Below are 23,472 nucleotides of genomic sequence, written 5' to 3'. Positions count from 1 at the left end.
TGGATTTTAGCCTACATCTCCCCCTTCTCACCCCACGACCGAGGATCTAAACATCTTTGATAAGGATAAACGACCGCAGACGTGGCACAAGCTGCACATCTCACAGTTTTTTTTTTCTAGTACAGTGTTATTTTTGTTCAGTGTGTGATTAGAGCGCATGAGCCCAGCAACACCTCAGGCCTGCAGATGTGATCGTTGATCACTGTCACACAAAGTTTCTAATACTTCACAAACACAATAAACCCCAATAAGCACATTTCTCACAGCACAACAACCTAAAGGAAACAGAGACATTAACAGACAATGTATAGACCTGATGATGCTGTTATGTCGGGTTGTGGATGTGGCGCTAAAAAGGAAATTGTGGAGAAAAAAAAGCATGAAACGAAGCACAAAAACAAACCTCCTTCCCTCCCGTGCAGCCTACACACTGCAGCCTACTCCTCTGCGCAGCCAAACTGAGAATCCTAATAAGCTCAGTCAGATCATGTTTTGATCATGTAAAACAGCAATATTGTCAATGCAAATCCTCCCATCGCCAAGCGCTCCTTATGCTGCTCGCAGGCTCCATATTGGTGCAGGTTTAACGCAGCGGAGTAGCCCTACATGCCATTGATCATCTATTACAGGTTACATATCAAAGTCCACAGATGCAAACAAGCTTTAAAAAGAAAAAAAAAATACCGTAGTGAGTTGTGATGCTGCGCTGAATCAAACCGGCACATACCGCTCTGTGGACAATCAATCCGCTGGCACAAACACAGATGAAGCAGGAGCATTAAAAAAAAAAGGGAAAAAAGGAGGCGCCGTTATTGGTTTACAATTGCCAGGATTTGAAGCCAATCCATTTCCCCCTCCTCTGCCTCCGACATGGCAGAGGGATGCCCCCCATCCCCAGCACGATCTACTGCCTACCCTCCGCTCCGCCGCTCCGCATTATCGCCCAGTTGTTTCGCCCCCGAAGATCAACAAGTATGACGGGGAGCCCGGTCGGTCGGACAGGACTACCTGTGTTCCCAGTCAGCTGTGTGAGGAAGCGCCGCATCTCTCCGAAGGTGGATCCATGGCAGCTCAGCGCCCTCTTCCACATCTCGTTAACTCTTTCAGCACCAGGCATCGACGCCTGGCTGGATCATTAAAAAAAAGGAAGAAAAAAAAAGACACTGTATGAGCACGATGGGGGGGGGTTAAAGTATAGGCTGCATTGTGTGATAAAAGCACCATGTAATGATGTACATGAAAACAGCTGCATGTGTGTGTGTAGCTCTTTAGTTTTTTTGTAAGTGGCCATAAGCTGAAAGCCTATTTTTAACAATACATTGTAATTTCTAAGCCTCCATTTAAAATCTTCATCTAAAACAAATAAAATGGGGGTAAAAACTACAATATTTCAGTCTAAAAACATAAGATATAAAGTGGAATGAAATGGAAACAATCAAGGACCTCAGATAGTACTGGAGTAGGACTAAATGTACGCACGTATGTGGACAATTAAATGACTCCTCTTGCATTTTCCTGTCTCCTCTAATTAAGATAAACTTGGCAAGAGCATATAGCTCTAAACTGCAGCTGATAATGTTGTCATTTTGTATTCCACATTTTGCTCAGGCAAAGAAATATTAAGCTGTGTAGCCCAAAAGCTCTGGGGTCATTTATAGTTTATCAAGAATGAGAAATGTCAAGTTAAAATACTTTTTTATTTATTTTTATTAAAAATATTATTTACACATTATATTATTTACACAACACAGTTAAATATCATATTAATAGGTGCACTCAGTAAATAAAACATTGAATAAATAGTGACAGACCTACAGTACATTTGACAAAAAAGTGTTATCAATCAACAATTTGTAATCAAATTGTTGAATCACATATGATGCGGGGTCCTCTTCAGTCGGTATCGAACCTGCAGATCTCCATCTGGCTGGAGTATCCCAAAGCCATAGCGGCTGGGATCAACCGGTGGCAGTTTGGCCTCGGGGTCACACATCTCCATGTCGAGATGGGTCAACAGCAAGAACACAAATCTAGGGACACAAAGGGTAATGCAGTTTAGAAGAAGTGTGTTTGTGTGTGCGTGTGTGTGTGAGAGAGAGAGAGAAAGGGAGAGAGAGACTCATATCTGTATCACTGAGCCTGCAAAGGTTTCACATCAGATCCAGTTAAATCCATAAATTGTTGTGTGACAGATAATCTCATCCAGTAAATAAATGTATCAGATAAAAAGAGCAGCGTGTCTAAAAATAACAACAGTATTAAATAACCACCCCCTTCTTTTTTGTGTGTTGTGGAGTACAAGGATTGACCTTTAACCTCTGTAACTGGATATGATGTCTGACAAATATATTCTCCCAGCTGACAGTCCTCTTTCATTCACATCACCACAGAGCAGAGGCCATTACTATATTACAGCCTGTTGCTAATGATGATAGAGGACATGAAAGCAAACACTGAAATGATAATGGGGGGATATTATGTGGAGATGGATTTTGCTGGTCTGGTTTGGTAATTGGGATGAAATTGCAGGAAATACTTTGATCATGAATGCATCATTTTAAAACTTAATGTACATCATGGAAAAGGATTATTTTATTTTATTTATTTATTTTGCTTTTGCAATTTTTGCACTCACTGTTTAACGGCTTTGACAGCAAACTCTTTCCCGACGCACATGCTTCTCCCTGCACCCCAGGGCATGGTGTAGTACTTCAGTCTTTTTTCCTTCTTGTAGAATGTATCCTTCACGGTAGTATCTTCATTTAAGAACCGATCATATTTGAAGATCTGTGGAGAAGAGGCCAGAGAAAAATGAGGAAAACATATAAAAGAAATCAACTTTGGGAATCGATCTTTCTTTCTTGTAGCTGTTTAATTGGCATGTACTGTATGCATAATGTATTCTGTCAGTACTGCATTAGGTTGCAGGTTACTGCATACACTTGAGACCAGTACCTGAGGGTCTTGGTGTATCTCTGGGTCCATCTGAGGGCTGAGGAAGGGGAACAGACACACCCTGTCCCCCTTTCTCAGATGGTACTCCTGTCCGTTGGCCATGCGTAGGACCTTGTCCTGCACCACCTCCCTGTTGATCATCACGGCGGCAGTGAGCCGTAGGGTCTCGCTCAGGACGCTATCTGCACAACGGAAAGGACAGCAGAGAGGATGATGTCACAGGGGTGTCAGCGCGAGTTAAATCAGAGGCGGCCTCGGGCGTAATTTGGGGATGTGCAAACATTTGTTCATGATATGAGGAAGGCGATCATTATTTCATTGAATCAAAGGTCAAACTTTTATTGTCCCTGTCACTGTTTGGGCGCCCCCCCGCCCCACCAACCCCGTGCTTATCTCATTATTTCAGACAAGTCAAATGAGCCTTTGTTTTTCCATCTCGTTGAAGCGGCTGAACCTGGAGGTGCAGGAGCTCGGGTGACTGGTTGAAAAGGCAGCTACCAGCTGTTACCTACCAAACACAGGTGTGCTGTGCGCTCCCAGCGCGCTGATGGGGGGATGCTGGAGGGAAGCGTCCCGGTGAGTAAGGCATCTGATCTCTGACTTAACGGCCTCCATGGCCTCGGGGTGAGTGAGCAGGAAGCCCAGGAGCCAAAAGGCAGCAGGTCCGGCGTTGCACTGGAAAGAAAAACACACCCGACTAAGCACACTTGCATATATGTTTTGTTTAGATAATGCCGACGGTTCCTCTGTATCCTGCCGTCTGAACATGACTGATAAAAGCAGGAGACGGTGAATCAATCCAGGTTTTGTAAGACACTGCTGTCAGCCTCTTAGGGAGAGACACCTGAGCCTGTCAGGAGGTAATTGCTGTGGGTTAAGGGAGTTGTTCTTCTTACCTCTGCACATCTCAGGTTAGCTCTCCATTGACAGCCAGGGCAAATACCCAAAAGCGATTAGAGGCGCATCACATTGTCTTTCTGCTCTCTTTAGATGTTTAGATCACATCCGATGCCTCAAGTTATATTATTCTGGGTACGCTATCAGCTGCAGTATGGGGAGTTTTACAGCATGATTCGATATTAGCTTGGAGAGATAATGAGAAGACTGATAGAATTTGAATGTCAAGGCTAAATGTGTAGTTACTGCGGTTTGGTTTTTCACTTAGCCTTGGTTGCTGGTGAAGTTATTATAATTATTAGCATGAGAAATAGTCTTTATGACACAAATTCACATATTTGCACAAGAAAGTGCTCTGATCCCCTGATGTCATGATGTTTATGTGTGTTTGCTCATCTGATGGCCGTGCAGCTCTGAGGGTGGGGATGCAAGCATGTTAACCTTCCTCTTGTGTTCAGGTCACCAATGACCTGTGTTTAGGTTTTAAATGCATAACACATACATTTGTTTATTGCATCATGGCCTTTTGACTTTATCAGGAGCTTATATTTAAACAAAATACAACTTTTTTTTCTTTTTTTTTTTTTTTTTTTACAAAATTCAAAAATGCTCTGGTTAATGACGTTTGTGGTGTTAGGGAAAATTTTGACCCAGTTATAACGATACAGTAAGAACAAGTTAAAAGTGAAATTACAAGTGCAAAGGAAGCCTAACAATGTAACCAAGAGATGAAACAAATTGGATGAAAAAATATGTTTTTAGTGTGTTTTACAGCTGATTTAAGACACGGGTCAAAACCGACCCTAACACAAGAGATGGTAGCAGAAAGATAACAAGAGGAAGGTTAATTAGGTAAACAGGTGCAGATTTTGTTAGCTGCTAGCTGTTTCCTTGTGATTCCAGTCTTCATGCTGAGCCAGCTACATATTTAGCATGCAGTCCGGAAGGGGATGTTAGTCTTCTTATCTAACCCTCTGCAACTTTTTTAATTAGCATCCAAAATGTCAAACTCATTCTTCTGGTTATATTAGTTGATTTACTGGCAGCTGTTTATTACACTGACTGCAAGACTTACTAAACACCAACGTGGCAGCATGTCTGCCTTATTTTCTACAAAGTTCATTTCCTCATGTGATCGGCAATGCTTTTTATATGCAAATAAGTGTGTGGGGGCGGTGAGAGCGTACCAACACTACAACATACTGAATCACCTTTCCTCCTGCAAGGAAAATGTCTAATAAATCAATAACAGTCTACATATGGTTCAGTCAATAGCATTGATTGTTTACATAGAGGAAGATGACAGCAGCTGCGAGCTGGTGCGGGGTAGGTGGCTTTAGAGAAATCCTTCAATTGTACTTTACTCTGCAATACCTCAGTGCGGCTTTAACACACATATAAGCCATAATCACTGTGGTACCTCTCACTAGTCTCACGTCTAATCCCTCTATTCTCTGCAGTGGTGCTCTAGTTTCCGTCCCAGGCTGAGACCGTGCGCTCCGGTGTCCCAGCAGACATGATAACACAGCACAAACAAACACGCTGGAGGACCAGCGGCCTTTCAGAAAAACAGCAGAGCAGCAGAGAAAGCCTACAGATGGGCCAGGACGGGGGTGTTTCTTTTTTTTTCTGCTTAAATACTGCACGTATACTGCACAGGTGAACAGTCATTGTTCAAACGAGAGCAGCTGGTTAACTGAGGGGTAAAACTGCTACATCTAAAATGTAGCATAGAATGAACAGCAGACATGAAGATACAAAAAAACAAAAGCCAGCTTGCTATCTCCCCCACCTGGCAGCACTGAGCAATGACACCATGTTGCTCCACATTTATCTGGACTGTGTTCACACCTGTGTCAATATTACTCACACTGGAAACTTTGTCCACTGCAGCCACTTCCAACTAAATGAAGAAAGATTATGTGAACAAGAGGCTTTGTTCACGGGTGAGATTAGAGTTAGTGATCGACCCAAGGTGGAGTCTTAGAGAAAAGTATTGACTTTTAAAGGGATAGTTCAACATTTTGGCAAATTAGCCCATTGCCATAATCCTTATAGTTTTAACAGTAAGTTTGTTACCTTTAATTGTAGGTGCAAGCTGTTTTTAGAACGGCAGAGCAGAGCCACGAGCTGCTCAGAGCTATGCTATGGAGGCATATGGATTTCTTGGTTTCCCCTCATCAAATTCATCAAATACACAATCCAACAACTCCAAAAGGCTCTGGTGCACAAGTTGTGACCTGCACATTCACCACGCTATGAGATAATAACAGAACGATATATGAGACAGAGATGTTTTAGAGGCAAATTCATGCAAAACCGCTGATGTGCATTCCCGTCGGGGACAGTTTTTCGGCAAGCAGTCTTTGCATTTGCCTCGAAAACAACTCTGACTCGTAACGTTCTGTTATCTCATAGCGTGGTGAATGTGCAGGTCACAACTTGTCTATGACAGCGTTTTGGAGTTGTTGGATTGTGTAAATAGCTTGCACTGGAAATTAAAGGTAACAAACCTACTCTGATTATGGCAATGGGCCAATTTGCCAAAATGTTGAACAATCCCTTAAGAACAATAAGAATACGATTAAGAAGAAGAATTACTTTATTAATCCCCAAAGGGAAATTAATTTGTCTGGCAACTCATCTACCATTTGCAGAAAAATTAAAGAGCTAATGGCTGTAGGTAGGCTACATAGGAATATATATTCTAAATATATTGTGCGAAACTAAATTTTATCCAGATAATATCTTCAGGGCAGGTGTGTCTGACTCAGACGACCGTTTTGTCAAGGTTGAGTACCCAAAAACTGTGACGCAAGGAATAGAGGAAGTAGCTTCAGCTGACTAAGACAGTAAACCTGCACTGTGAACATGGACTGAGGTGTCATGGAAACCTGATACATGTGATTCCATCCGGCAAAACCGCGCTGCGTGCTGCAGGTTGAGGCAGGTAACTCACTTATCCATTGTTTGCAGGCTGGAAGTGGAATTCAGGCATGCGGTCTGGGTGTGGAGTGTGTGTGTGTGTATATATGTTTTGGAACCATTCAGTGCGCTTGTGGTTTGTGTGTACAGTACATGAGAAAGAGTCAGTGACTCAGACAATGAACCAGATCTCACCTGTGTGGTCCACAGCTGCAACAGCAACGCTCTTTTCTGCATTTCTGCATCTACCCCTCCACCCTGCAGGAAGTGATGGTAGCTGTGCTGCCAGGAGCCCGACTCGGACCCCGACTCGGACCCCGACTCGGACCCCCCACTCAGCCGGCTTGGGGACAGCAGCTCCAACAGTTGCTGTCGTGATGAGTTGGCTGTTTCACTCTCCTCTCCTATTTGAAACCCAACACAACTTCATTAATATCTTACTGCACCATAAAGACATAAAGAAATCAAAGAAATACATTACATTACACATACAATACAGTGTGTGACACAATTTCACTTTTACTATTGTGCAACTCACCTCGCTTGAGTGAGCAGCGAGCCAGTTTGGTGAGGAGGCTGTCAAACTTGCGGAACTCTTTGTAGACTGCGGCAACATTGTCTCTCCTCTCAAACAGTGTCAGGTATCCAGCCCTGGGAAAAAAATAATAGGGTTAAGAAAATATTTCTAATGATATGAATGCTGATGACATGTACTTTATTGTATCATGCTGTGTGTTACCTGAAGAGCCAGCTGTAGCACAGGCTAAAAAGTCCGTCCTCTCTCCACTGCGAAGAGCCAGAGCCGGTCTGGTCCTCCAGGAGAATGCTCTGAAGGTTAATGTTCATGGAGCTGCTGAGACTGGACAGCTGAAGTCCTTGGAAGTGACTGAGGAAATGCAAAGCAAGCCGTATATTAAAATTTACAATGTTAACTTGACATAAGAACAGTATTTTGCTGTTTAAGTTTTAAAAGATGTTTTAATTACTGTTCCATCCATCTCCTGGCTGCGGTAGGCTCGATGCTTGGCATCTGCAGACCGAAGATCCTTTTCAGGAGCTGGTTTCTGGTGCGGGTGAAGTCCAAGGACACTGTGTCATTCGTCACGGCATCAAAAGAGTTTGGGTCCAACAGAACTGTCACGTAAAGACCGGCAACACGGACCTGCAGCGACATCATTTTCAAATATTCTGTTATCAATATTAGAGTTCCTGTATCTTTAAAAATGTCTTTTAACTTGAAGCGCGATGTAATAGTTGGGTTAATGCTCGAGATTCTATCCTGCATTGGACAAATAAGAGGTTTGCTTCTCTGCAGAATGTATATATATAATCAGATTACATTTTTCATGACTATTGATGTCCTTTTAAAATGACTATTGTTGCAGTTACATGAAAACATCAGCTGATAAGACACGTCATATCAGGTGACGCTTTAATTGAACTATTAGAACACGGACATAATGAACCCCTTTGGACATGAAAACCCTGTTTCAGTCTATCTTAGATTACATTTTGAATATCCTATTCTTGGATGCAAGAAAACAAAGACTCCTGTCCTGTCCTTCAAAAAAAAAAAAAATTCCATGTTTACTGTATTTGATAGTCAAATTATTTTCATCATACTCAAAACAGCTTCTCACATTGCCTCTTTTTTTGTAGATGGAAATTCGTTATCACAGCCAGACAATCTTGATCAAAACTTACCGTGAAGATATCCCCGTGTTTTTCTTTCATTCTGGCCAAAAACTTTGCAGCATCTTTTCCAAACTCAAGAGCGTGCCCCAACCATGGAATGACGCCTTTGTCCAGAGGTGGCTCATTTTCCTGTCTGATGGATATAAAGAAATTCCTTAACATTCAACAACACTGTGATAGAGTTGCTTTATCTGTGTTTCATTTATTCACAGATCTCAAACAACAAATTTGGCGTTTACTTTTTTTTCAGAAGCTGAAAACACATGCACCACAGACCCACAGTAACAACAATAATACTCCCTTTTGTTGTATAAAGTTGTTTAAAAAAACTTCAACTAAATTATACCCCATACCATTCATCAATATATGTAATTAATATCAATTAAATTTAACTTAAGATATTAACAATAGCAAAGGTGTGCTAAATTGCAAAAATGTACTTTTAGCAGTATTTTCCTTACTCACACAAATATGAAATGAATCTCAGCTGCAAAAATCAACATACTGATAAATGTCTTTACCTTGTACGAGTGGAGTAAAGGATAATTAGTATAAGCAGTCCACTAACAAGTAAGAGTGTTGTCCATAACATGTTTCCGTGCTGTCTGACACCTGTGCTGTCCCACAGATAATGCGCTCCATGGCGGCAGGAAACTCCCTTATATCTCTGTCTCAGCTGTAATTGTCGCTTGTTTAGGGGGCGTGGAAAGGTGTGTCCGCTGAAACAAAAAAGTGTTGCACCACAGTGAAGCAGCAGACTCAGCCACGACAGAAACCACCGCGTCCACAACAAATCACACGAGATTACACAAGATGAAACTCGACTTCTGCTTCCTTTGCAGCTTGGCTGATTGGAGCTGGAGCTTTCACAATAACTGTCAAACAGCTGGGGCGAAAATATTCCACTAAAGAGCCACCTGTCGGTACATTTCACAGCAGTGACATCATCAAAGTAGAGGGACTCATGTTTCATTTAGTAAGGTGATGTCATGACTCGCATATTTTATCAGAAGCCCCACCCAACACATCCTCAGGGTTTGATGATGTGACAACATCCAATTTCCTGTGTTTATTTTTTTCGCCTTCACGATGACTGTCTGCACAGTCATTGGCTTAGTATCTGCTGATAATAGACCTACCTGTCACGTTGAAATCAGTGATTAGCCTAATTGTCTATTCTGAAGAAGGCTGCTTCCTATTGTTTATGTGACACTCGAACAGCCATAGCCTATTCTTTGGAATGAATGACGAACTGGAAACTTTATATGGCTAAAAAAAAAAAACAATCAATGCGTGTAAATTACAATAGATAGTTTTTGAGCAGACAGGATTGGTGCGGGTACTCAGCAGTTTAAATGTGGCTCTTTGGTTTGGACACCAGCAGAGGGCAGTCGTGTACTTACGGCAGCTTCGCCTGTCAGCAGCAGCAGCAGCAGCAGGAGAAGAGTTCAGTTCAGCAAGAGATTTGTACGGTGGCCTAGGGGGCTCAATACACTGCAACTTCACAAAACACACAAACAAACTGCAGATAGCCTAATATAGCCTACTGAAATGTGCGCTGTGGAAAAGAAAAAAGTAGCTACAGTAGGCCTACATCGGAAGCCTAAACTTAACCATGGGTCAATGCTGCTATAGGCTATTGCTTCATCCAGAGAGTGATACTCATGACTCAAATTGCCTAGGGTGGGCTGGACTCGAACCTGTGACTGCGGTTAGGATTGAATTTTCATGGTTCACCCTTCACCTCCCCACCCACTTCCGTCTGCTGGAGTTCTGTTGTGACAACTCTTTCCAGTGCGCTTATTTTCATGGGGGTTCCTCGTTTGCAGCACGTTAAGCCCTCATGACCACTTAACATCTGATAAAAGTGACACATAGGCCTAACTACATATCCAAGTGAAACTCACTTGACGTCAATATGGCGGAGCTCGGCGGGAAAGGTTAGGCTACATTAGTGATACAAATAGCCTAATGTTGTCATGTAGCCTACAATGTAGCCTATTCAAGGATTCTTTAAGGATGGCACAGTGTTTTGTTGAACTGGAAAAACCATGGTATTAACAGGGGGGAAGCTGCCTTTCTTTCTTTCTTTCTTTCTTTCTTTCTTTCTTTCTTTCCTTTTAAGTAGCTTGGGGGCTTTTTGCCTTTATTGACAGGTTAGCCTTGTAGAGAGAGACAGGAAATGGGGAGGCGGAGGGAGGGGGAATGACACGCAGCAAAGGGCCACCCGATGCGGGATTCGAACTGGGCCATCTGCAGATAAGACTACACCTGCTTCTGAAAAGTTAACCACACTATTTTAAATTCTATACAACAATAATGTGTTTTTCTGGTAAATGAGACGACTAAACAATAGACTAATTAAATGGAAATTCCCAACTTTAATCCTCACACTAGCTTTAATATGAGAGTTATTGAAGTCAGGTGAAGCTGTTAGCTTGCTATAGCAAGCACCAACACTGCTAATCAATACTAGATAGCTAGGCTACTAACTGCAGCAACATGAAAATGTAGCTTCTACATGATAAATCTCAGGAACGGACGAAAGAAAGAACATGTTGACGCTTATATGTTGAGAGCCAATGCATAGAAAACAAACATGGCTGTCATGACACACGTGGCACATGAAGACATATAATATTCTTGTGTCCCTCATCCCTAAAATGAAGAGATGAATATTTAACGAAATATGGAGTATAAAAGTTTATATAAGACAATAAAATATGTCAAATGTGATAAAGAGAAAATGTCCATATCATTTTATTTCCAGGTCTGATGGTAACATAAATCTATCAGGTTAAAATTATCATTTAACCACTGAAGTTTGAAGTGTACATTTCTATCATTAGTCACCCTCCTCATATAAATTGAAACTGAGTCAACGCATTGCAATACGACCATCTAAAGGCAACCATAATGTGGGCACTTGATCAAACCTTTGACACTGCATTAGCATTGGACTTGCATTTGAAAGTAATACTGTTCATAATGCCATAATATGTTCTTGACTGAAATAATCAGTATTGACATCACAATGTTATCACATATCCACACATTGTAAAGTTCTCGGACGACACTGACCTATAGTATCACTTCTTCAGGGGGCCCAATCAGACCACGGCTGTGCACTTTCTTCATTTGTGAACTGGTGTGATCTCAATGTGATCCAAACTAAGGGGTTTGATTTCAGCAGGAATTGCCCTAAGCCAGTAGCCAACACCATCCATGGAGATGATGTTAAGATCGTTGAGACATAGAGGTACTTGGGAATGGGAACCATGTTTGACTCCAAACTTAAGTTTGATATAAACACAGACTTTACATGTCTGTTTTTTGTGTTTTCTTTTATTAGTTGGTTTTATGGATTGTCAGTAAAGGAGAAAAATAGTCTCAGCAGCATTGTCAAAGTTTGCTCCAAGATCATCGGAGTTCAACTCAGACCTGAACTCCCTCTGGAAAAAGCGAGTAGTCCAGAAAGCCAGACAGGTCATGGGCCACCCTGACCATATCCTTAGCCAGAAGTTTCATTTAATGCCTTTGGGATGGCGGTATCTTTCCCCACCAAGGAAAACAAATAGATATGCTAGTTATTTTATTCCTTCAGCTATCAAGCTGCTAAATGACATTAGACTCAGATCAGACATTTTAATCCAGCCGTAATGTGAAAATGTATTTATTATTATTCTCTGTGATCCATTGCACTATGGTCCATAGGGGACAGGATATTATTGCTACCCTCACACTAATTTGTTGCCACTGAATTGTTTGGTTGATATGTGTTGCCCTGTTTTTATGTGCTATCTGACTGGAGACTGCAAACTGAATTGCCCTATTTGGGATAAATAAAGATGTTTGATTGATTGATTGATTGATTGATTGATTGATTGATTGATTGATTGATTGATTGATTGATTGATTGATTGATTGATTGATTGATTGATTGACATTTGATAGCCCTGTACAAATCTCTATACAGATGCTTTTAACTGACTGTAAATCCCAGGAACAGAAACACACTTTTGCATATCTTTGTGAGCCAGATGAAATCCCATGAGTTTATTAAAGCATTTTGCCACGGATTTCTCATCTGGCAATGTGGTCACTGACAACTGTAGCCAGTAAAAGTAAAATAGTCTACTTAAAGTGCTGCCTTGCTAACAAATTCAAAAGTGCTTATTCGAATCACTGAGGTGTTTCAGACCAATAATAGTAGATGTAATAATATATTGCCATTTAACATTTTCCTGCGGCAGAGCAAATTTGGAAATCATGTGCTCTGATCTATACCAATTTAATCTCTTGGGTCATACTCAAATATCACTGGGTTCTTGGTGTTCCGCTGATATTAAAATTTGATTAATTTATCCCTTAGTCTGGAATTAAAAAAGAAGGTATTAACTGTCCTGTACTTGCAGCCTGCAGGTACCATCCAAGGGACCATCAGCATAGTCAGCCAACAGCAGCAGCGTATGGGCTAATGCTGTTATTATGTTAATGACCCTAAAGAGCTTCATAAAAGCTGGGTGTGGTCCAGTGGAAAACAAATTACTTTAACACTGTGGTAAACTAACACCACACAACACACACATGTAAATAAAAAAAGATATGTAAATGTTATATTGTAAATTGTTCATTGTGGACAGTTGAGAAATAAATATACTTTAAAGTCAAGGTGATTTTTGTTTACAAATAAAAATCAGGTAAAGTGCTTAGCAATTCAATACTCTCCACCTCCCACAACTCATTTTCAACACAGTATAAATAGGAACACGGTTAATACACATCATTTGTATTCTAGACACAAGTAATCTGATGCAACCCACTACAAAAACCCTGCAATGACATTAGGTAAAACATGAGCCTTAATTGTAAAGGTAACAGTATAAAGTGATCTACGGTTAAATTATACAATGGCCCGGTGAACAGTTTGCATAATCCTGAATAACTAGACTACTGTAATTATTACATTAGCGCAGCAAGAGGTCTTTGTTAGCCTCCTGAAGGAAGCTCATCTTTTCTTGGTGGACCATGCAGTGATCATTCCTCCAGTAAAGGCTCATAAGTGAATGGTGTTAAAGTTTCCGTGGCCTACTTAGTCACAGCTTTTTCACATTATTTTCACACCCACCCCAACTTTTATCAGATCCACTCTGTGGCCAAGGAGCTGGTGAGTAACATTTGCTCAGGAAATTAGAAGATGGGGTGAAGATTGTATGGTGAGAACCGAGCACTCCTGCAGATTTCTCCTGTGCAGTTTTAACAGTTGTCACATGCTGACACAAACCCACAGATTTCCTGAGAATTGGGTGCAAAGGCAGAGGCGGGATCTTTGGACACAGAGTGAAATGCAATCTTTTCAGGAATAGGCCCGAGAAGAAAGCGCTCAATTATCCCTGTCCAGTGTACCGGTTTACATTCCTTTGAAAACACAAAAACGCGTTCTCTGAGAGATATATAAGGTCAAAGATGTAACACGCTGTTGCAGTTGAGAAGTCAAAGGAAGTTGTTTGGTTGGACTTTGTCAGCAAAATGAGGTGTACTGAGAGGGTGAATGCAGGGCAGAGTGACACATTGTTGTTGCAACTGCATCAATGTAGAATGGGTTTGGATACACACAATACACACACAGGTTATTCCGTAAAACCTCATTCTCAGTCAGTTGGAAACAAAGTTTGACTGATGTCAACATGTTGTCATGTTCACACTCTGAGAACAATAGTTTTTCTGATTTCAAAGACCTCACCATTGACAGTGGTTACACACTAATGTCAGAAACATGACTTGTGGTGATTTATCATGGCTGACAGTGTCAGTCAGTTGTCAGTGTTACGCATTAAAATGAAACACCATGTCCAAGTTACTTATTAAATAGTGATTTTACATATGGAAATCAGTTGACTCATCATGGTTGGTACCACCAGCTTGTAAAAATAGTAGTGGAAGCTCTTATATGTGGCTTTGGATGGAGCTGTTTTAAGTTTATGATGTCATTAGGGCTGTCTTGGTTTACAATTGATACAAATCTTGTATAGAGAGCTTACACTATGACATCTAAAAATACAGAGACATTTGAGAGACAGCGAGAGGTTACGATGGGAAATGTAGTGTTGAATATTTTTGGTGAATGATCACTGACACTGATTCTAAACATATTTAAAGACTGTCTATTGTGATTCCCTAATCATTATTCAAATATAGCTAATATTAAGCTTGATTTTTAAGATGTTATTCTAAGGCAAATATCATACAGTTTTCTGATGATTATTAGTAGCCTAGGCCTATTATTACAAATCTGATGGTTGATAGATTTGATTTATTGCAAGAGGCTCCCACCCTGCCATCCTATCCCTGTGTTATGCAGCCAGCTACAGTCTCATGTTGCTGTTGCTGTTCCTGAAACTGCAGCTATCAAATACGGAACGCCTGCAAAATCTCCACGTAGCTAGCTGCGTGGACTGAGATGAGTTACTGTAACAACACGTGTGTTGTGAGGCAAAGCTTTTGCATTATCAGTGCACTCACTTCAAACCATCCATGTGAAGAAAAGTGGCGAAGAAGAAGGGAGGACGGGGGTTTGATGGGAGGAGTCTCACATTGACTTTCGCATCCATTCAGTCTTTTTTTCTGCAGCAGCATTGAACTCACAGATAGAGAGGGAGGGAGAGAGAGAGAAAAAAGGCAGAAGCAACCCTTTGCTATTATCGCTTAGGCTGCGATCGCTCACCACAGGCTTTGGGAAATGCACATCAAACGTGAATTGTTTCGCGATTCATCGAAGAGCACTGGTGGTGAAGAGGAGTGGTCGGAGACGGGGAGCATTATGCGCTTCTAGATCGACGGCGCCGTGAACGCAGCAGCAGCAGCAGCAGCAGCAGCAACATCGCAGAGCCTCAAGTGCGTTTAATCTCTGAAGTTGTGTCAAAGCGGGCGATGATTCGCGTCTGATTGTTGCTCAACTATCTGGACAGAGGACTGCAGACGGGCCAACGCTGCATTGTGGCAACACTGAGACGCTGATTCCTTCCTTCCCTCCCTCCACCACCATCGAGGACTGCACAATCCGCTCTGGCCCAAAATGTCATCTCAGGCGAAAGTCAAGAAGGACAAAGAGATTATTGCTGAATATGAGACCCAAGTGAAAGGTTGGTAACGTATAGAGGCCCCTGATCGTTGTTGTTATTCAGCGTGTCAAGGCACTATTGCGTAACTTTACCACAAGCTTTATGTGGCTTTTCTGTGTGCAGAGCTGTGTGGGGTGGGACTGATTGTATAGTAAAATGTAGATGACAGGCGTTTCTTTTTAATAATTTTATTCCCCAACATATGCTCCTAAAGGTCTCGTAAATGCATAACTCAGTCATATTAACCGCCCGAGGTTATCATCTGAATCCAGCTGTACAATAATGAATGTGTAACTTGGCAGGGCTGTTTTTTTTTTTTCACTGTGTGTTCCCATCCCAGAGCCAATAACATGCCTAGCCCTGCATGTGTGGCCATGCAAACCAGTGGAGCTTCATAATCTGTTTCAAAGTGCAGCTGGTCTTTCTGTGAGTCTGTGCTAATACCCCACCAAGGGGAATGGACCAATTCATTTTTTTTCCTCCCAGTAGACTGGAGGTCATGCACCCCAGGTACTCCTACATGGCTCCTGTTGACAGCTGTGTTGTTGCTTTACAAACTGCTCTTTGGGAAAAAACCAAAACAGAATGCTACAAATCACATTAATTGATACAATGGTGATATACAGTATGTGTTATCTGAGAAGATAACATGTTCTTCAGTGAGTGTTTCTGGACAAAGTGTGAGATCAGGAGGATGTGGGAATGCTAGAGAAGGTCACACAGCAAACAGTTCAAAAAGTCCATAAATAATGTATGCTGTCTGCATGAATTATGAACCATGAAAGGGTTTTACTGTCTGCTGCTAAATATGTGACTGGATAAACCACCCAGAGAGAGAAGAGAGTCAGGAGGAACACTGATACTGGATCAGAGCAGATACAAGGCAGGTCGTATGGAGGTGGGTTGTCTTCTCAGCCTTTTTGAGAGACAACTTCAGGGGGTGTCAGCTGTTCACACTGTGTGCATCACCTTCTTACAGCTGTGGGTTTGCTCTCTATACCCTGTCCCTATAGTACATTATCATTTTAAACTCAATTAACCCATTGACTTTTAGTCCAAACAACACAAGATGAATATAATTTTGGACATGAGGGTTTTTTTCCCCTCAGTATTTTCCTAGATTTTATTGATCAGACCATTTAGCATATAATCGAGAAAACAACTGGTATATTGATCAATAATATAGATTGCTAGCCACAGTCCTTAAAGCAGGATAACTCATGGCTTTGGATAGAATACTGAAGACATGGGCCTGAACATCGCCATCATCATTTAACGTCCTTAAAGCAGAAGTAAGTGATATATTTGTGTTAATATAAGTCTTAAATAGTTATATCTTCCTACAGCAATCACTTACATAGAGTGTTTGGTCTGAAACACGGGTCTGTCAGTCACTCTGCTCTGCTCTGAGCCGAGGAGAAAACATTTATCGTATCCTACAGTTTTTATCCAATGAGGAGAGAGAACGGCATGCAGGGCTGTGTGTGCAGCCAAGGGACGCCGTGAATGTGGCGACGTAGGGACGAGGACTGTTATGGTGCGTTCAAGGAAACTCGTATTTTTCCGACCGCGAAGTCGTACCAGTTCGATCTGGTACGAGTTCACCGGTCGGAAGTTACGAGTGGCCGTTATAGTGACTTTCACCGGTAAAACAGGTCGGAAAAACACGAGTGGGTTGCCTGGAACGCTACAAAGTCGTAAGTTGTGACTTGAAGCTGTAATTTACGATTTCAAAAGCCTGCCTGGAACGCAGCATTAGCGAAAACGACCGGACCACTTACTTCTGCTTTAACTAACTTGTGCTGTTTTGCCGGTCAGCCATAAAACAAACATGAGGGAGAGTATGGTTTTGGGCCTTGGTATGTTCCTGGCAAACTAGTTTGTTAGCATTATTCACATTATAGTTCACAGACTCATTGCAAAGTATAGCCTACTATACTTTAAGATTACCTTAGTCAAAGAACAAGCCCATTTTATTTAATTCCTATCTGTTGGAATGGAAGATCATCTTCACTCTTGTGTTAACCCAACCAATATGAAAGTAGATACCAGTTAGCAGCCATTTAGCTTAAAGACTGGAAATAGGGAAACACAGCCAGACTATTTCTTGGCCAGGGCCAGGGACCAGCTATGCTAATTGGCTACATATTTAGAGTACAGATGTGAAAGTGGTATAAATCCTCTCATTTCATTCAACAAATAAGCATATTTTCCCATATTACTGCTTTAAACAAAAGTGGTTCATGTGTAACTACGTCCTTTAGGGTGTCAGACCACCAGAGTGATGTCACTGACGCCATCATAGATGTGGATGAAGTCATTACTGTACCTTTGCAGACGTGCTTTAAATTTCCCTTTTTATGAACTTAATTAAGATTTCATGGTTGTCATACACATTAAGCAGAAATGGCCCAAGCTTGACAGCATGTGTCTGGAATGAAGGGTACGATTAGCATCTTGCAGAGGTGCCGTTTACTTTCTCTCTATCTCTGTTTATTTGTTTTTGACTTCGTCACACTCTCTCTTCTGCTCTCTTTCTCTCTCTTCCCCCTCTCTCATTCTCTCTTTCACTCTCTTCTGGTCTTCACTGCAGCTTTGCGGCGGCGAGAGAGCCATCACAGCTCCGTCTCTCGTCTCAGTTTCAGGAAAAGCTTTTAAGCTGACATCTTAAGCTCATTTGCAAACTGGGCTTAGATGAGTTTGGAGCTGCGGGGGCTTTACTCTGACACTGACACTGGCCTCCAATAATGCTGAGTTGCTGACTGCACACAAGTTCAGGCGCAAACCTAATGCACTTTGCAGTATTTTTTTTGAGCATGCCTCATTTCAGCAACAGTGGGGTATTGGCTGTTGTTGTTGTTGTGCTTGTGTGTTCTGGGCTGGTGGCTTCACAGGTCTGGGCCTGCATCAGTTAGAGTTGTTATCACAACACGTCTGATTCATTGATGACTGAGTAGTCACTCATGGACAGAAAATAGGCTAATGCTTTGTATCACAACATGAATTCACCATTTAGTCATTATTTAGTTTGTTTTGATTGAAATATGATTATGTTGTAGGACAATTGTTTTTCCATCCAAGGTGTGTGGGACCAACTGTATCTAAGCTTCCTGCCAATCCCAAAAGTAAACGGCCAAATTCCTCCGACTATGTTACAAAACATTAAATGGATGATTTCTTGTTGCTAAGGAAACCTACGGCACTACAGGAGTTGAGCAATTTAACCATGTCTTTAAAGGGATTTCTGTCCTCAAACATCAGAAAAGAACTGAAATAAAATGTTAAATTTGAATTTGATTTTTTGTGATATTCTGTTTTAGAGATGAAGGCAGGTTATACTGTCATACTGACAATGTAACTGTAACAATAGCATCTTCCTATAGGCACTGCCCCTGCCACTGTGTTTGATGCAGCCAATTAGGAGCATGTAGACACACCCCTCCGTGTGTATTCATCATGATGAAAGAATGCTCAGACCGATACTCTCTTGCAATGTCAGGGTTGCGTTACAACAGTGAAACAGTATCTTTGTTGCCCCTTGTCTTGGCAACATGTATGAGATGCTGTGTCGCTGTGCTGACGGAGGGATCTGTTTGGAATTCTGCCCATTGCATCCTGGATTGTTCCTGTCCTGTGGCCGCACAAACACTGATGCCTTTCCCTGTGAGAAATATTTCCTGTGTAGAGAGATGAATAAATGTGAATTCAAGCAAATAGACTGTAGAGGCATACCATAGTCATTAATGCATTCAGAAGACAAGTGTTCACGGAGCACAGCCTTGATTTGTACCAAATTATGTCAACGTGTCAGTCTGGCTCAGGCCGCATGTGACTAGCCACGCATGGCAAACTGCAGACACAGCCCCGGAGATTGTTACTGGCCGTTGCTGTGTTATAGGCTACCGTGGTGACAATGACTCCTCACTACGTGATTGTTGCTGCACTCTGCTGCAGTGATGCAGGAGCATCCCTGCAAAGCAAACCAATAGGTTCTCCCCATTTTAATTACATCATTGGAAGTCAGAGATCCAGGGATGTAACCTCTGCTGACGTGCTGCCTTTGAACTTGGTGGGCGGACATGTTTGTCTTTTTCAATCTGCTGGGCAAAAGAGGAGGTCAAGGCCTCACAACAGCTGAGTACAAACACGTACTTTACTTTTCTAAGGAGTAAACCTTCAGACTGTATCTGCAGCTGATGAATAGATTTGGATGAAGTGAGTATTATTTCAGTGCAGCCTGTATTTGCGTGGCTTGATTTGAATTTTTATACATCTAAAATCATTAAACATCTGGATTGTGCAACACATCTTAAGATTCAGTCACAGAATGAAAAGAGAAGAGAAGAGAAGGCCTTTTCTTCTTTTTACAATGTTTCCATGTTGCCTTCAAGTCTCTGGAAACAATTAATTTATGCTCAAACCCCTTGTTAAAGTCACCAGAACATACCAGATTGTTAATGGTATAGGGTTAGGAGAAAAATAAACATTACAAATGGATTAAGGGTCTATTAGTAAAATCTCCACAAGCCTCTGGGTGTGGATCATCTTTCAATCGGGCTAAACCCTGTTTTCAAAGGCAGAGATCCTGATGTGGCATGTGACTCACTCTATTCATTGACGAACACCTTTTCACTTGTGAAATCATAAAAAAAAAAAGATAGAAAAGCAGACAGTATTTAGCATTTGAGGCTTCTTGTTCTGCTATGCACTCGAACGCCTCGCCGGCTTCTTCGTAATTATGCATTACTCTGCAAAGGCCTGAATCATTCATTGAATGTAGCGCAGGATTGCACAGTCCCTAGTAACAGTTTAAGCTCTAAAAATAACCCACTCACAGGAGAGTGAGTGCAAATATCACAAGTCTATTTGATGTATCTCTGATAAAATTCTGCACTTAAATCAAGTTGGATTTTGCTCATTATATCGTCACTCTGCGGTTAGGAATGATTAAAGTCACACAGGACGACAAAATTGTGTTGATCAGTGGGCTATTTTAGCGCAGTGGCACAATCGCAGTGACATTTCTTTCTATTTTCAACTTGATTGCTGCCTCGTTCATCAGCACAGGCTGTTTATTGAGTATACTTTGGAGCAGAGAAAGTTGCCCTTGTCCTTGGCCATTATGCTAAACAGACTGACTGCTGTGACTGTCAGAAAAGGGAGCTGGCCCGCTCCCATTGAGATGCCTCCAGAGGCATGTAACCAGGCAACTGGGCAACTATGGAGGACCACGAGGGGTACATCTCCAAACAGCAAGGGACTACATATTTACTCTGTCGTCTTCGCTCTCGCTCATTCATTCATATTTTCGCTCACACACCCGCAGACGATGGGGGAGGCATTTTTGTTGAAATCCTTTATTCTAGATACAGAAACAGCATTTAGAAGGGAACAAAAGGGCTTTTCTTCCAGCGGGCCATCTTATTCATTGATAAAATTTCTACAGAGTTCCTCTCAGTGCACAGCAATCATATGCATGGTTGAAACAGTCTGTCATAATGGGATCTTCAGCCATCTCAATGTTGCTCAACTGCTTCTCATTGTCCCGCAGTGAGAGAGGCTTTGTTTAACCCCGTGTGCATATTAGAGAGTGTGTACAACCACACATTTTGCCATATTTTTTGTACACACAGTGTGTGAGGGAGACTATCAGTATTAATATTGTGATGGTTCATTCACAGAACCTGGGGCGCGAGTATCACTCAGGCCAAGGTTGTGATTTATGGCTGGTCTGCAGCCACACATTCAGGAGCCACTTAGCCTCTGGATTTATGATTGCCTTGCCATAAACAGTATATGGATGACATAAAATAGGACCTGTATATCTTTTTGGTGTTAATGTAAAACCATAAATGTGTTGTTATTGCTTCAGTGGACATGTTTATCACCTGAAATCCCAAAGGTATTTAGCCACAGCCAACTACAGTACTTATACCGGCTGCACAATACAAGAGGGAGTCTGGAGTTATTTAATAGAAGTCATTTTGAAAAATGTAGATAATTACATTTCAACACACAAACTACTAAGATTTAAGACATAATTAAAATGACTGACTTATTTTGAACTAACTATAGGAAATCAATGACAGAAAACATCCTGGACATTGATTGTTCATGTGTAACACTGTGTAGACCCAGGTTGTCAAACATGCGGCCCGCAGGCCAAAACCGGCCTGGCAGAGGGTCCAATCCGGCCCTCAGGATGAATTTGCCAAGTGTCAAAATTACATAGAAGACAAAAGAGTCACAATATTGTTGAAATTGCACAGATTTTTTGAACAAGAAATTTTAAGGTTGTTCATAATATGTTTTGTAAAAGGATAGTTCATTAACTGTAAACATAAAACAAAGGGAACAAAATCAAAGTTATTTTTATTTATAGGTTATCATGCTATTATTCTACTGCTCCGGCCCACTTGAGATCAAATTGCGCTGTACTGTATGTGTTAATACCCACTTGCAATAAAAAAAATAAAAGCAATAAAAAACGTGGGATATGACATCTATAAAACGTCTGCTCATAAATACCATATCAACTGAATTTTCAAAAGTCGACCAAAAACATAATTTTTCCTCATTCTCAGACTATGAACAGCGGCAGCGAGTTTCCAAGCCTCATAAGCACAAAACCACAGCAATCTTTTAATCGAAAGAATGCCTACAATTTGTTTTTTTATTTTTTCAAGACAAACTTCTCTGAAGGCTCGCTCAGCACAATGCATTTTGAGAAGCTGACCTATTTTATATTTTCCGTGCTGTCTGCTGCAATCATCAGACATGCATCTCATATGCACGTGTGCTACCCCAGCGTTTAGACACCCCCTTGCTCCCTCCCTCCCATTCTACACACACACACACACAGACAGACAAATGCACAAACATACAGACACCAGACAAATGCACTTCGACATCCAGGTTTATCCAATTATAATGATGACTTTGTTCTTTTATTAGTGCTTGTGCTGGCTTGAGTGTGTCCTCACATATTTGTGTTTACTTTATTATGTGTGTTGCTCAATTTGCTGTGGGACTGTGGGCTTAAAAGCTGACCTGCAGCAGAGAGGCCCAGCATGTACATTTATTCTAAAGGTGCTCTCCCTTCGTTTTTTTTTTTATATGCAGAGATCCGTAACCAGCTGGTGGAGCAGTTCCGTTGTCTGGAGCAGCAGTCCGAGTCCCGGCTCCAGCTGCTGCAGGATCTGCAGGAGTTCTTCCGTAGGAAAGCCGAGCTCCAGCTCGAGTACTCCAGGGGCCTGGACAAACTGGCCGAGCGCTACTCTGCCAAGATCCGCACCTCCAGAGAGCACCAGCACTTCAAGTGAGTCTCGCCACTGTCTGTTTAGCTAAGCACTGGAACATCTGTATCAAATGGGTTCGGCTGATAAACAACTGTTTCATATTTCATACCGATCGCGCTCGGCACGGCACGGAGATGGAAAAAGAGAACGAGGGGTGGACATGAGGGATAAGCAACAAAAAAAAAAAAAAGGAGAGGAGGGATAAGGCAGAAGAATTGACCTGAAATGAAGCCAGGGCTAAGGAAGCCTGTGGCCTCAGGCTGCTGTGTTCCTCCCAACTAGGTCAGAGTCTTTATCCAGCCCCCCCCCCCCCCCCCCCCCCCCCCTCCACCTCCTCTCTTTCTCTGTGTCTGTTATTTCATTTCCATTCTCAAACAACTTCATACTGGACTACTACCCAAATACTCATATTTTGTCAATGGCCACTGACTGAGGCGTCTGGGGGAGGAAACAATAGGCGCTGTTATTTTACTATAGCGACTTATTTAAATCATTCTAACGGTCGGTGTCGGGGAGATCTGTGGTCGTGAAACAAACATACCCTGCAGCATGTTATGGAATTTCCTCTCAGACGCTGTGAC

At 41.8% G+C, this 23,472-nt stretch overlaps 2 protein-coding genes across 3 annotated transcripts in view; one reads left to right on the top strand and one right to left on the bottom strand.

The window, feature by feature from the left end:
- Positions 1–1,870: 1,870 nt before the first annotated feature.
- ptgis (prostaglandin I2 (prostacyclin) synthase) lies at positions 1,871–9,064 on the bottom strand (the record flags this gene model as incomplete). The annotated part of the gene is made up of 10 exons (XM_083972169.1): positions 1,871–2,030; positions 2,636–2,787; positions 2,956–3,137; positions 3,468–3,630; positions 6,973–7,178; positions 7,316–7,428; positions 7,517–7,663; positions 7,764–7,939; positions 8,482–8,605; positions 8,994–9,064. 10 exons carry the CDS (start codon positions 9,062–9,064, stop codon positions 1,871–1,873), a joined length of 1,494 nt encoding a protein of 497 aa, XP_083828295.1.
- Positions 9,065–15,385: 6,321 nt separating this feature from the next.
- Positions 15,386–23,472, top strand: part of LOC310986407 (SLIT-ROBO Rho GTPase-activating protein 3-like) — a 38,073-nt gene continuing 29,986 nt past the window's right edge. For both annotated transcript variants that reach the window (XM_083972293.1, XM_083972292.1), the window contains exons 1-2: positions 15,386–15,614; positions 22,716–22,911. In XM_083972293.1, coding sequence (XP_083828419.1) covers positions 15,548–15,614; positions 22,716–22,911 — 263 coding nt within the window. In that variant the 5' untranslated portion in view covers positions 15,386–15,547. The remainder of the gene's footprint in view (positions 15,615–22,715; positions 22,912–23,472) is intronic.

Source organism: Trachurus trachurus (genome assembly GCF_905171665.1).
Source record: "Trachurus trachurus genome assembly, chromosome: 5".
Lineage (NCBI taxonomy): Eukaryota > Metazoa > Chordata > Actinopteri > Carangiformes > Carangidae > Trachurus > Trachurus trachurus.
The sequence above is the reverse complement of the archived record's forward strand: the minus strand, read 5'-3'. Positions and strand labels throughout refer to the sequence as shown.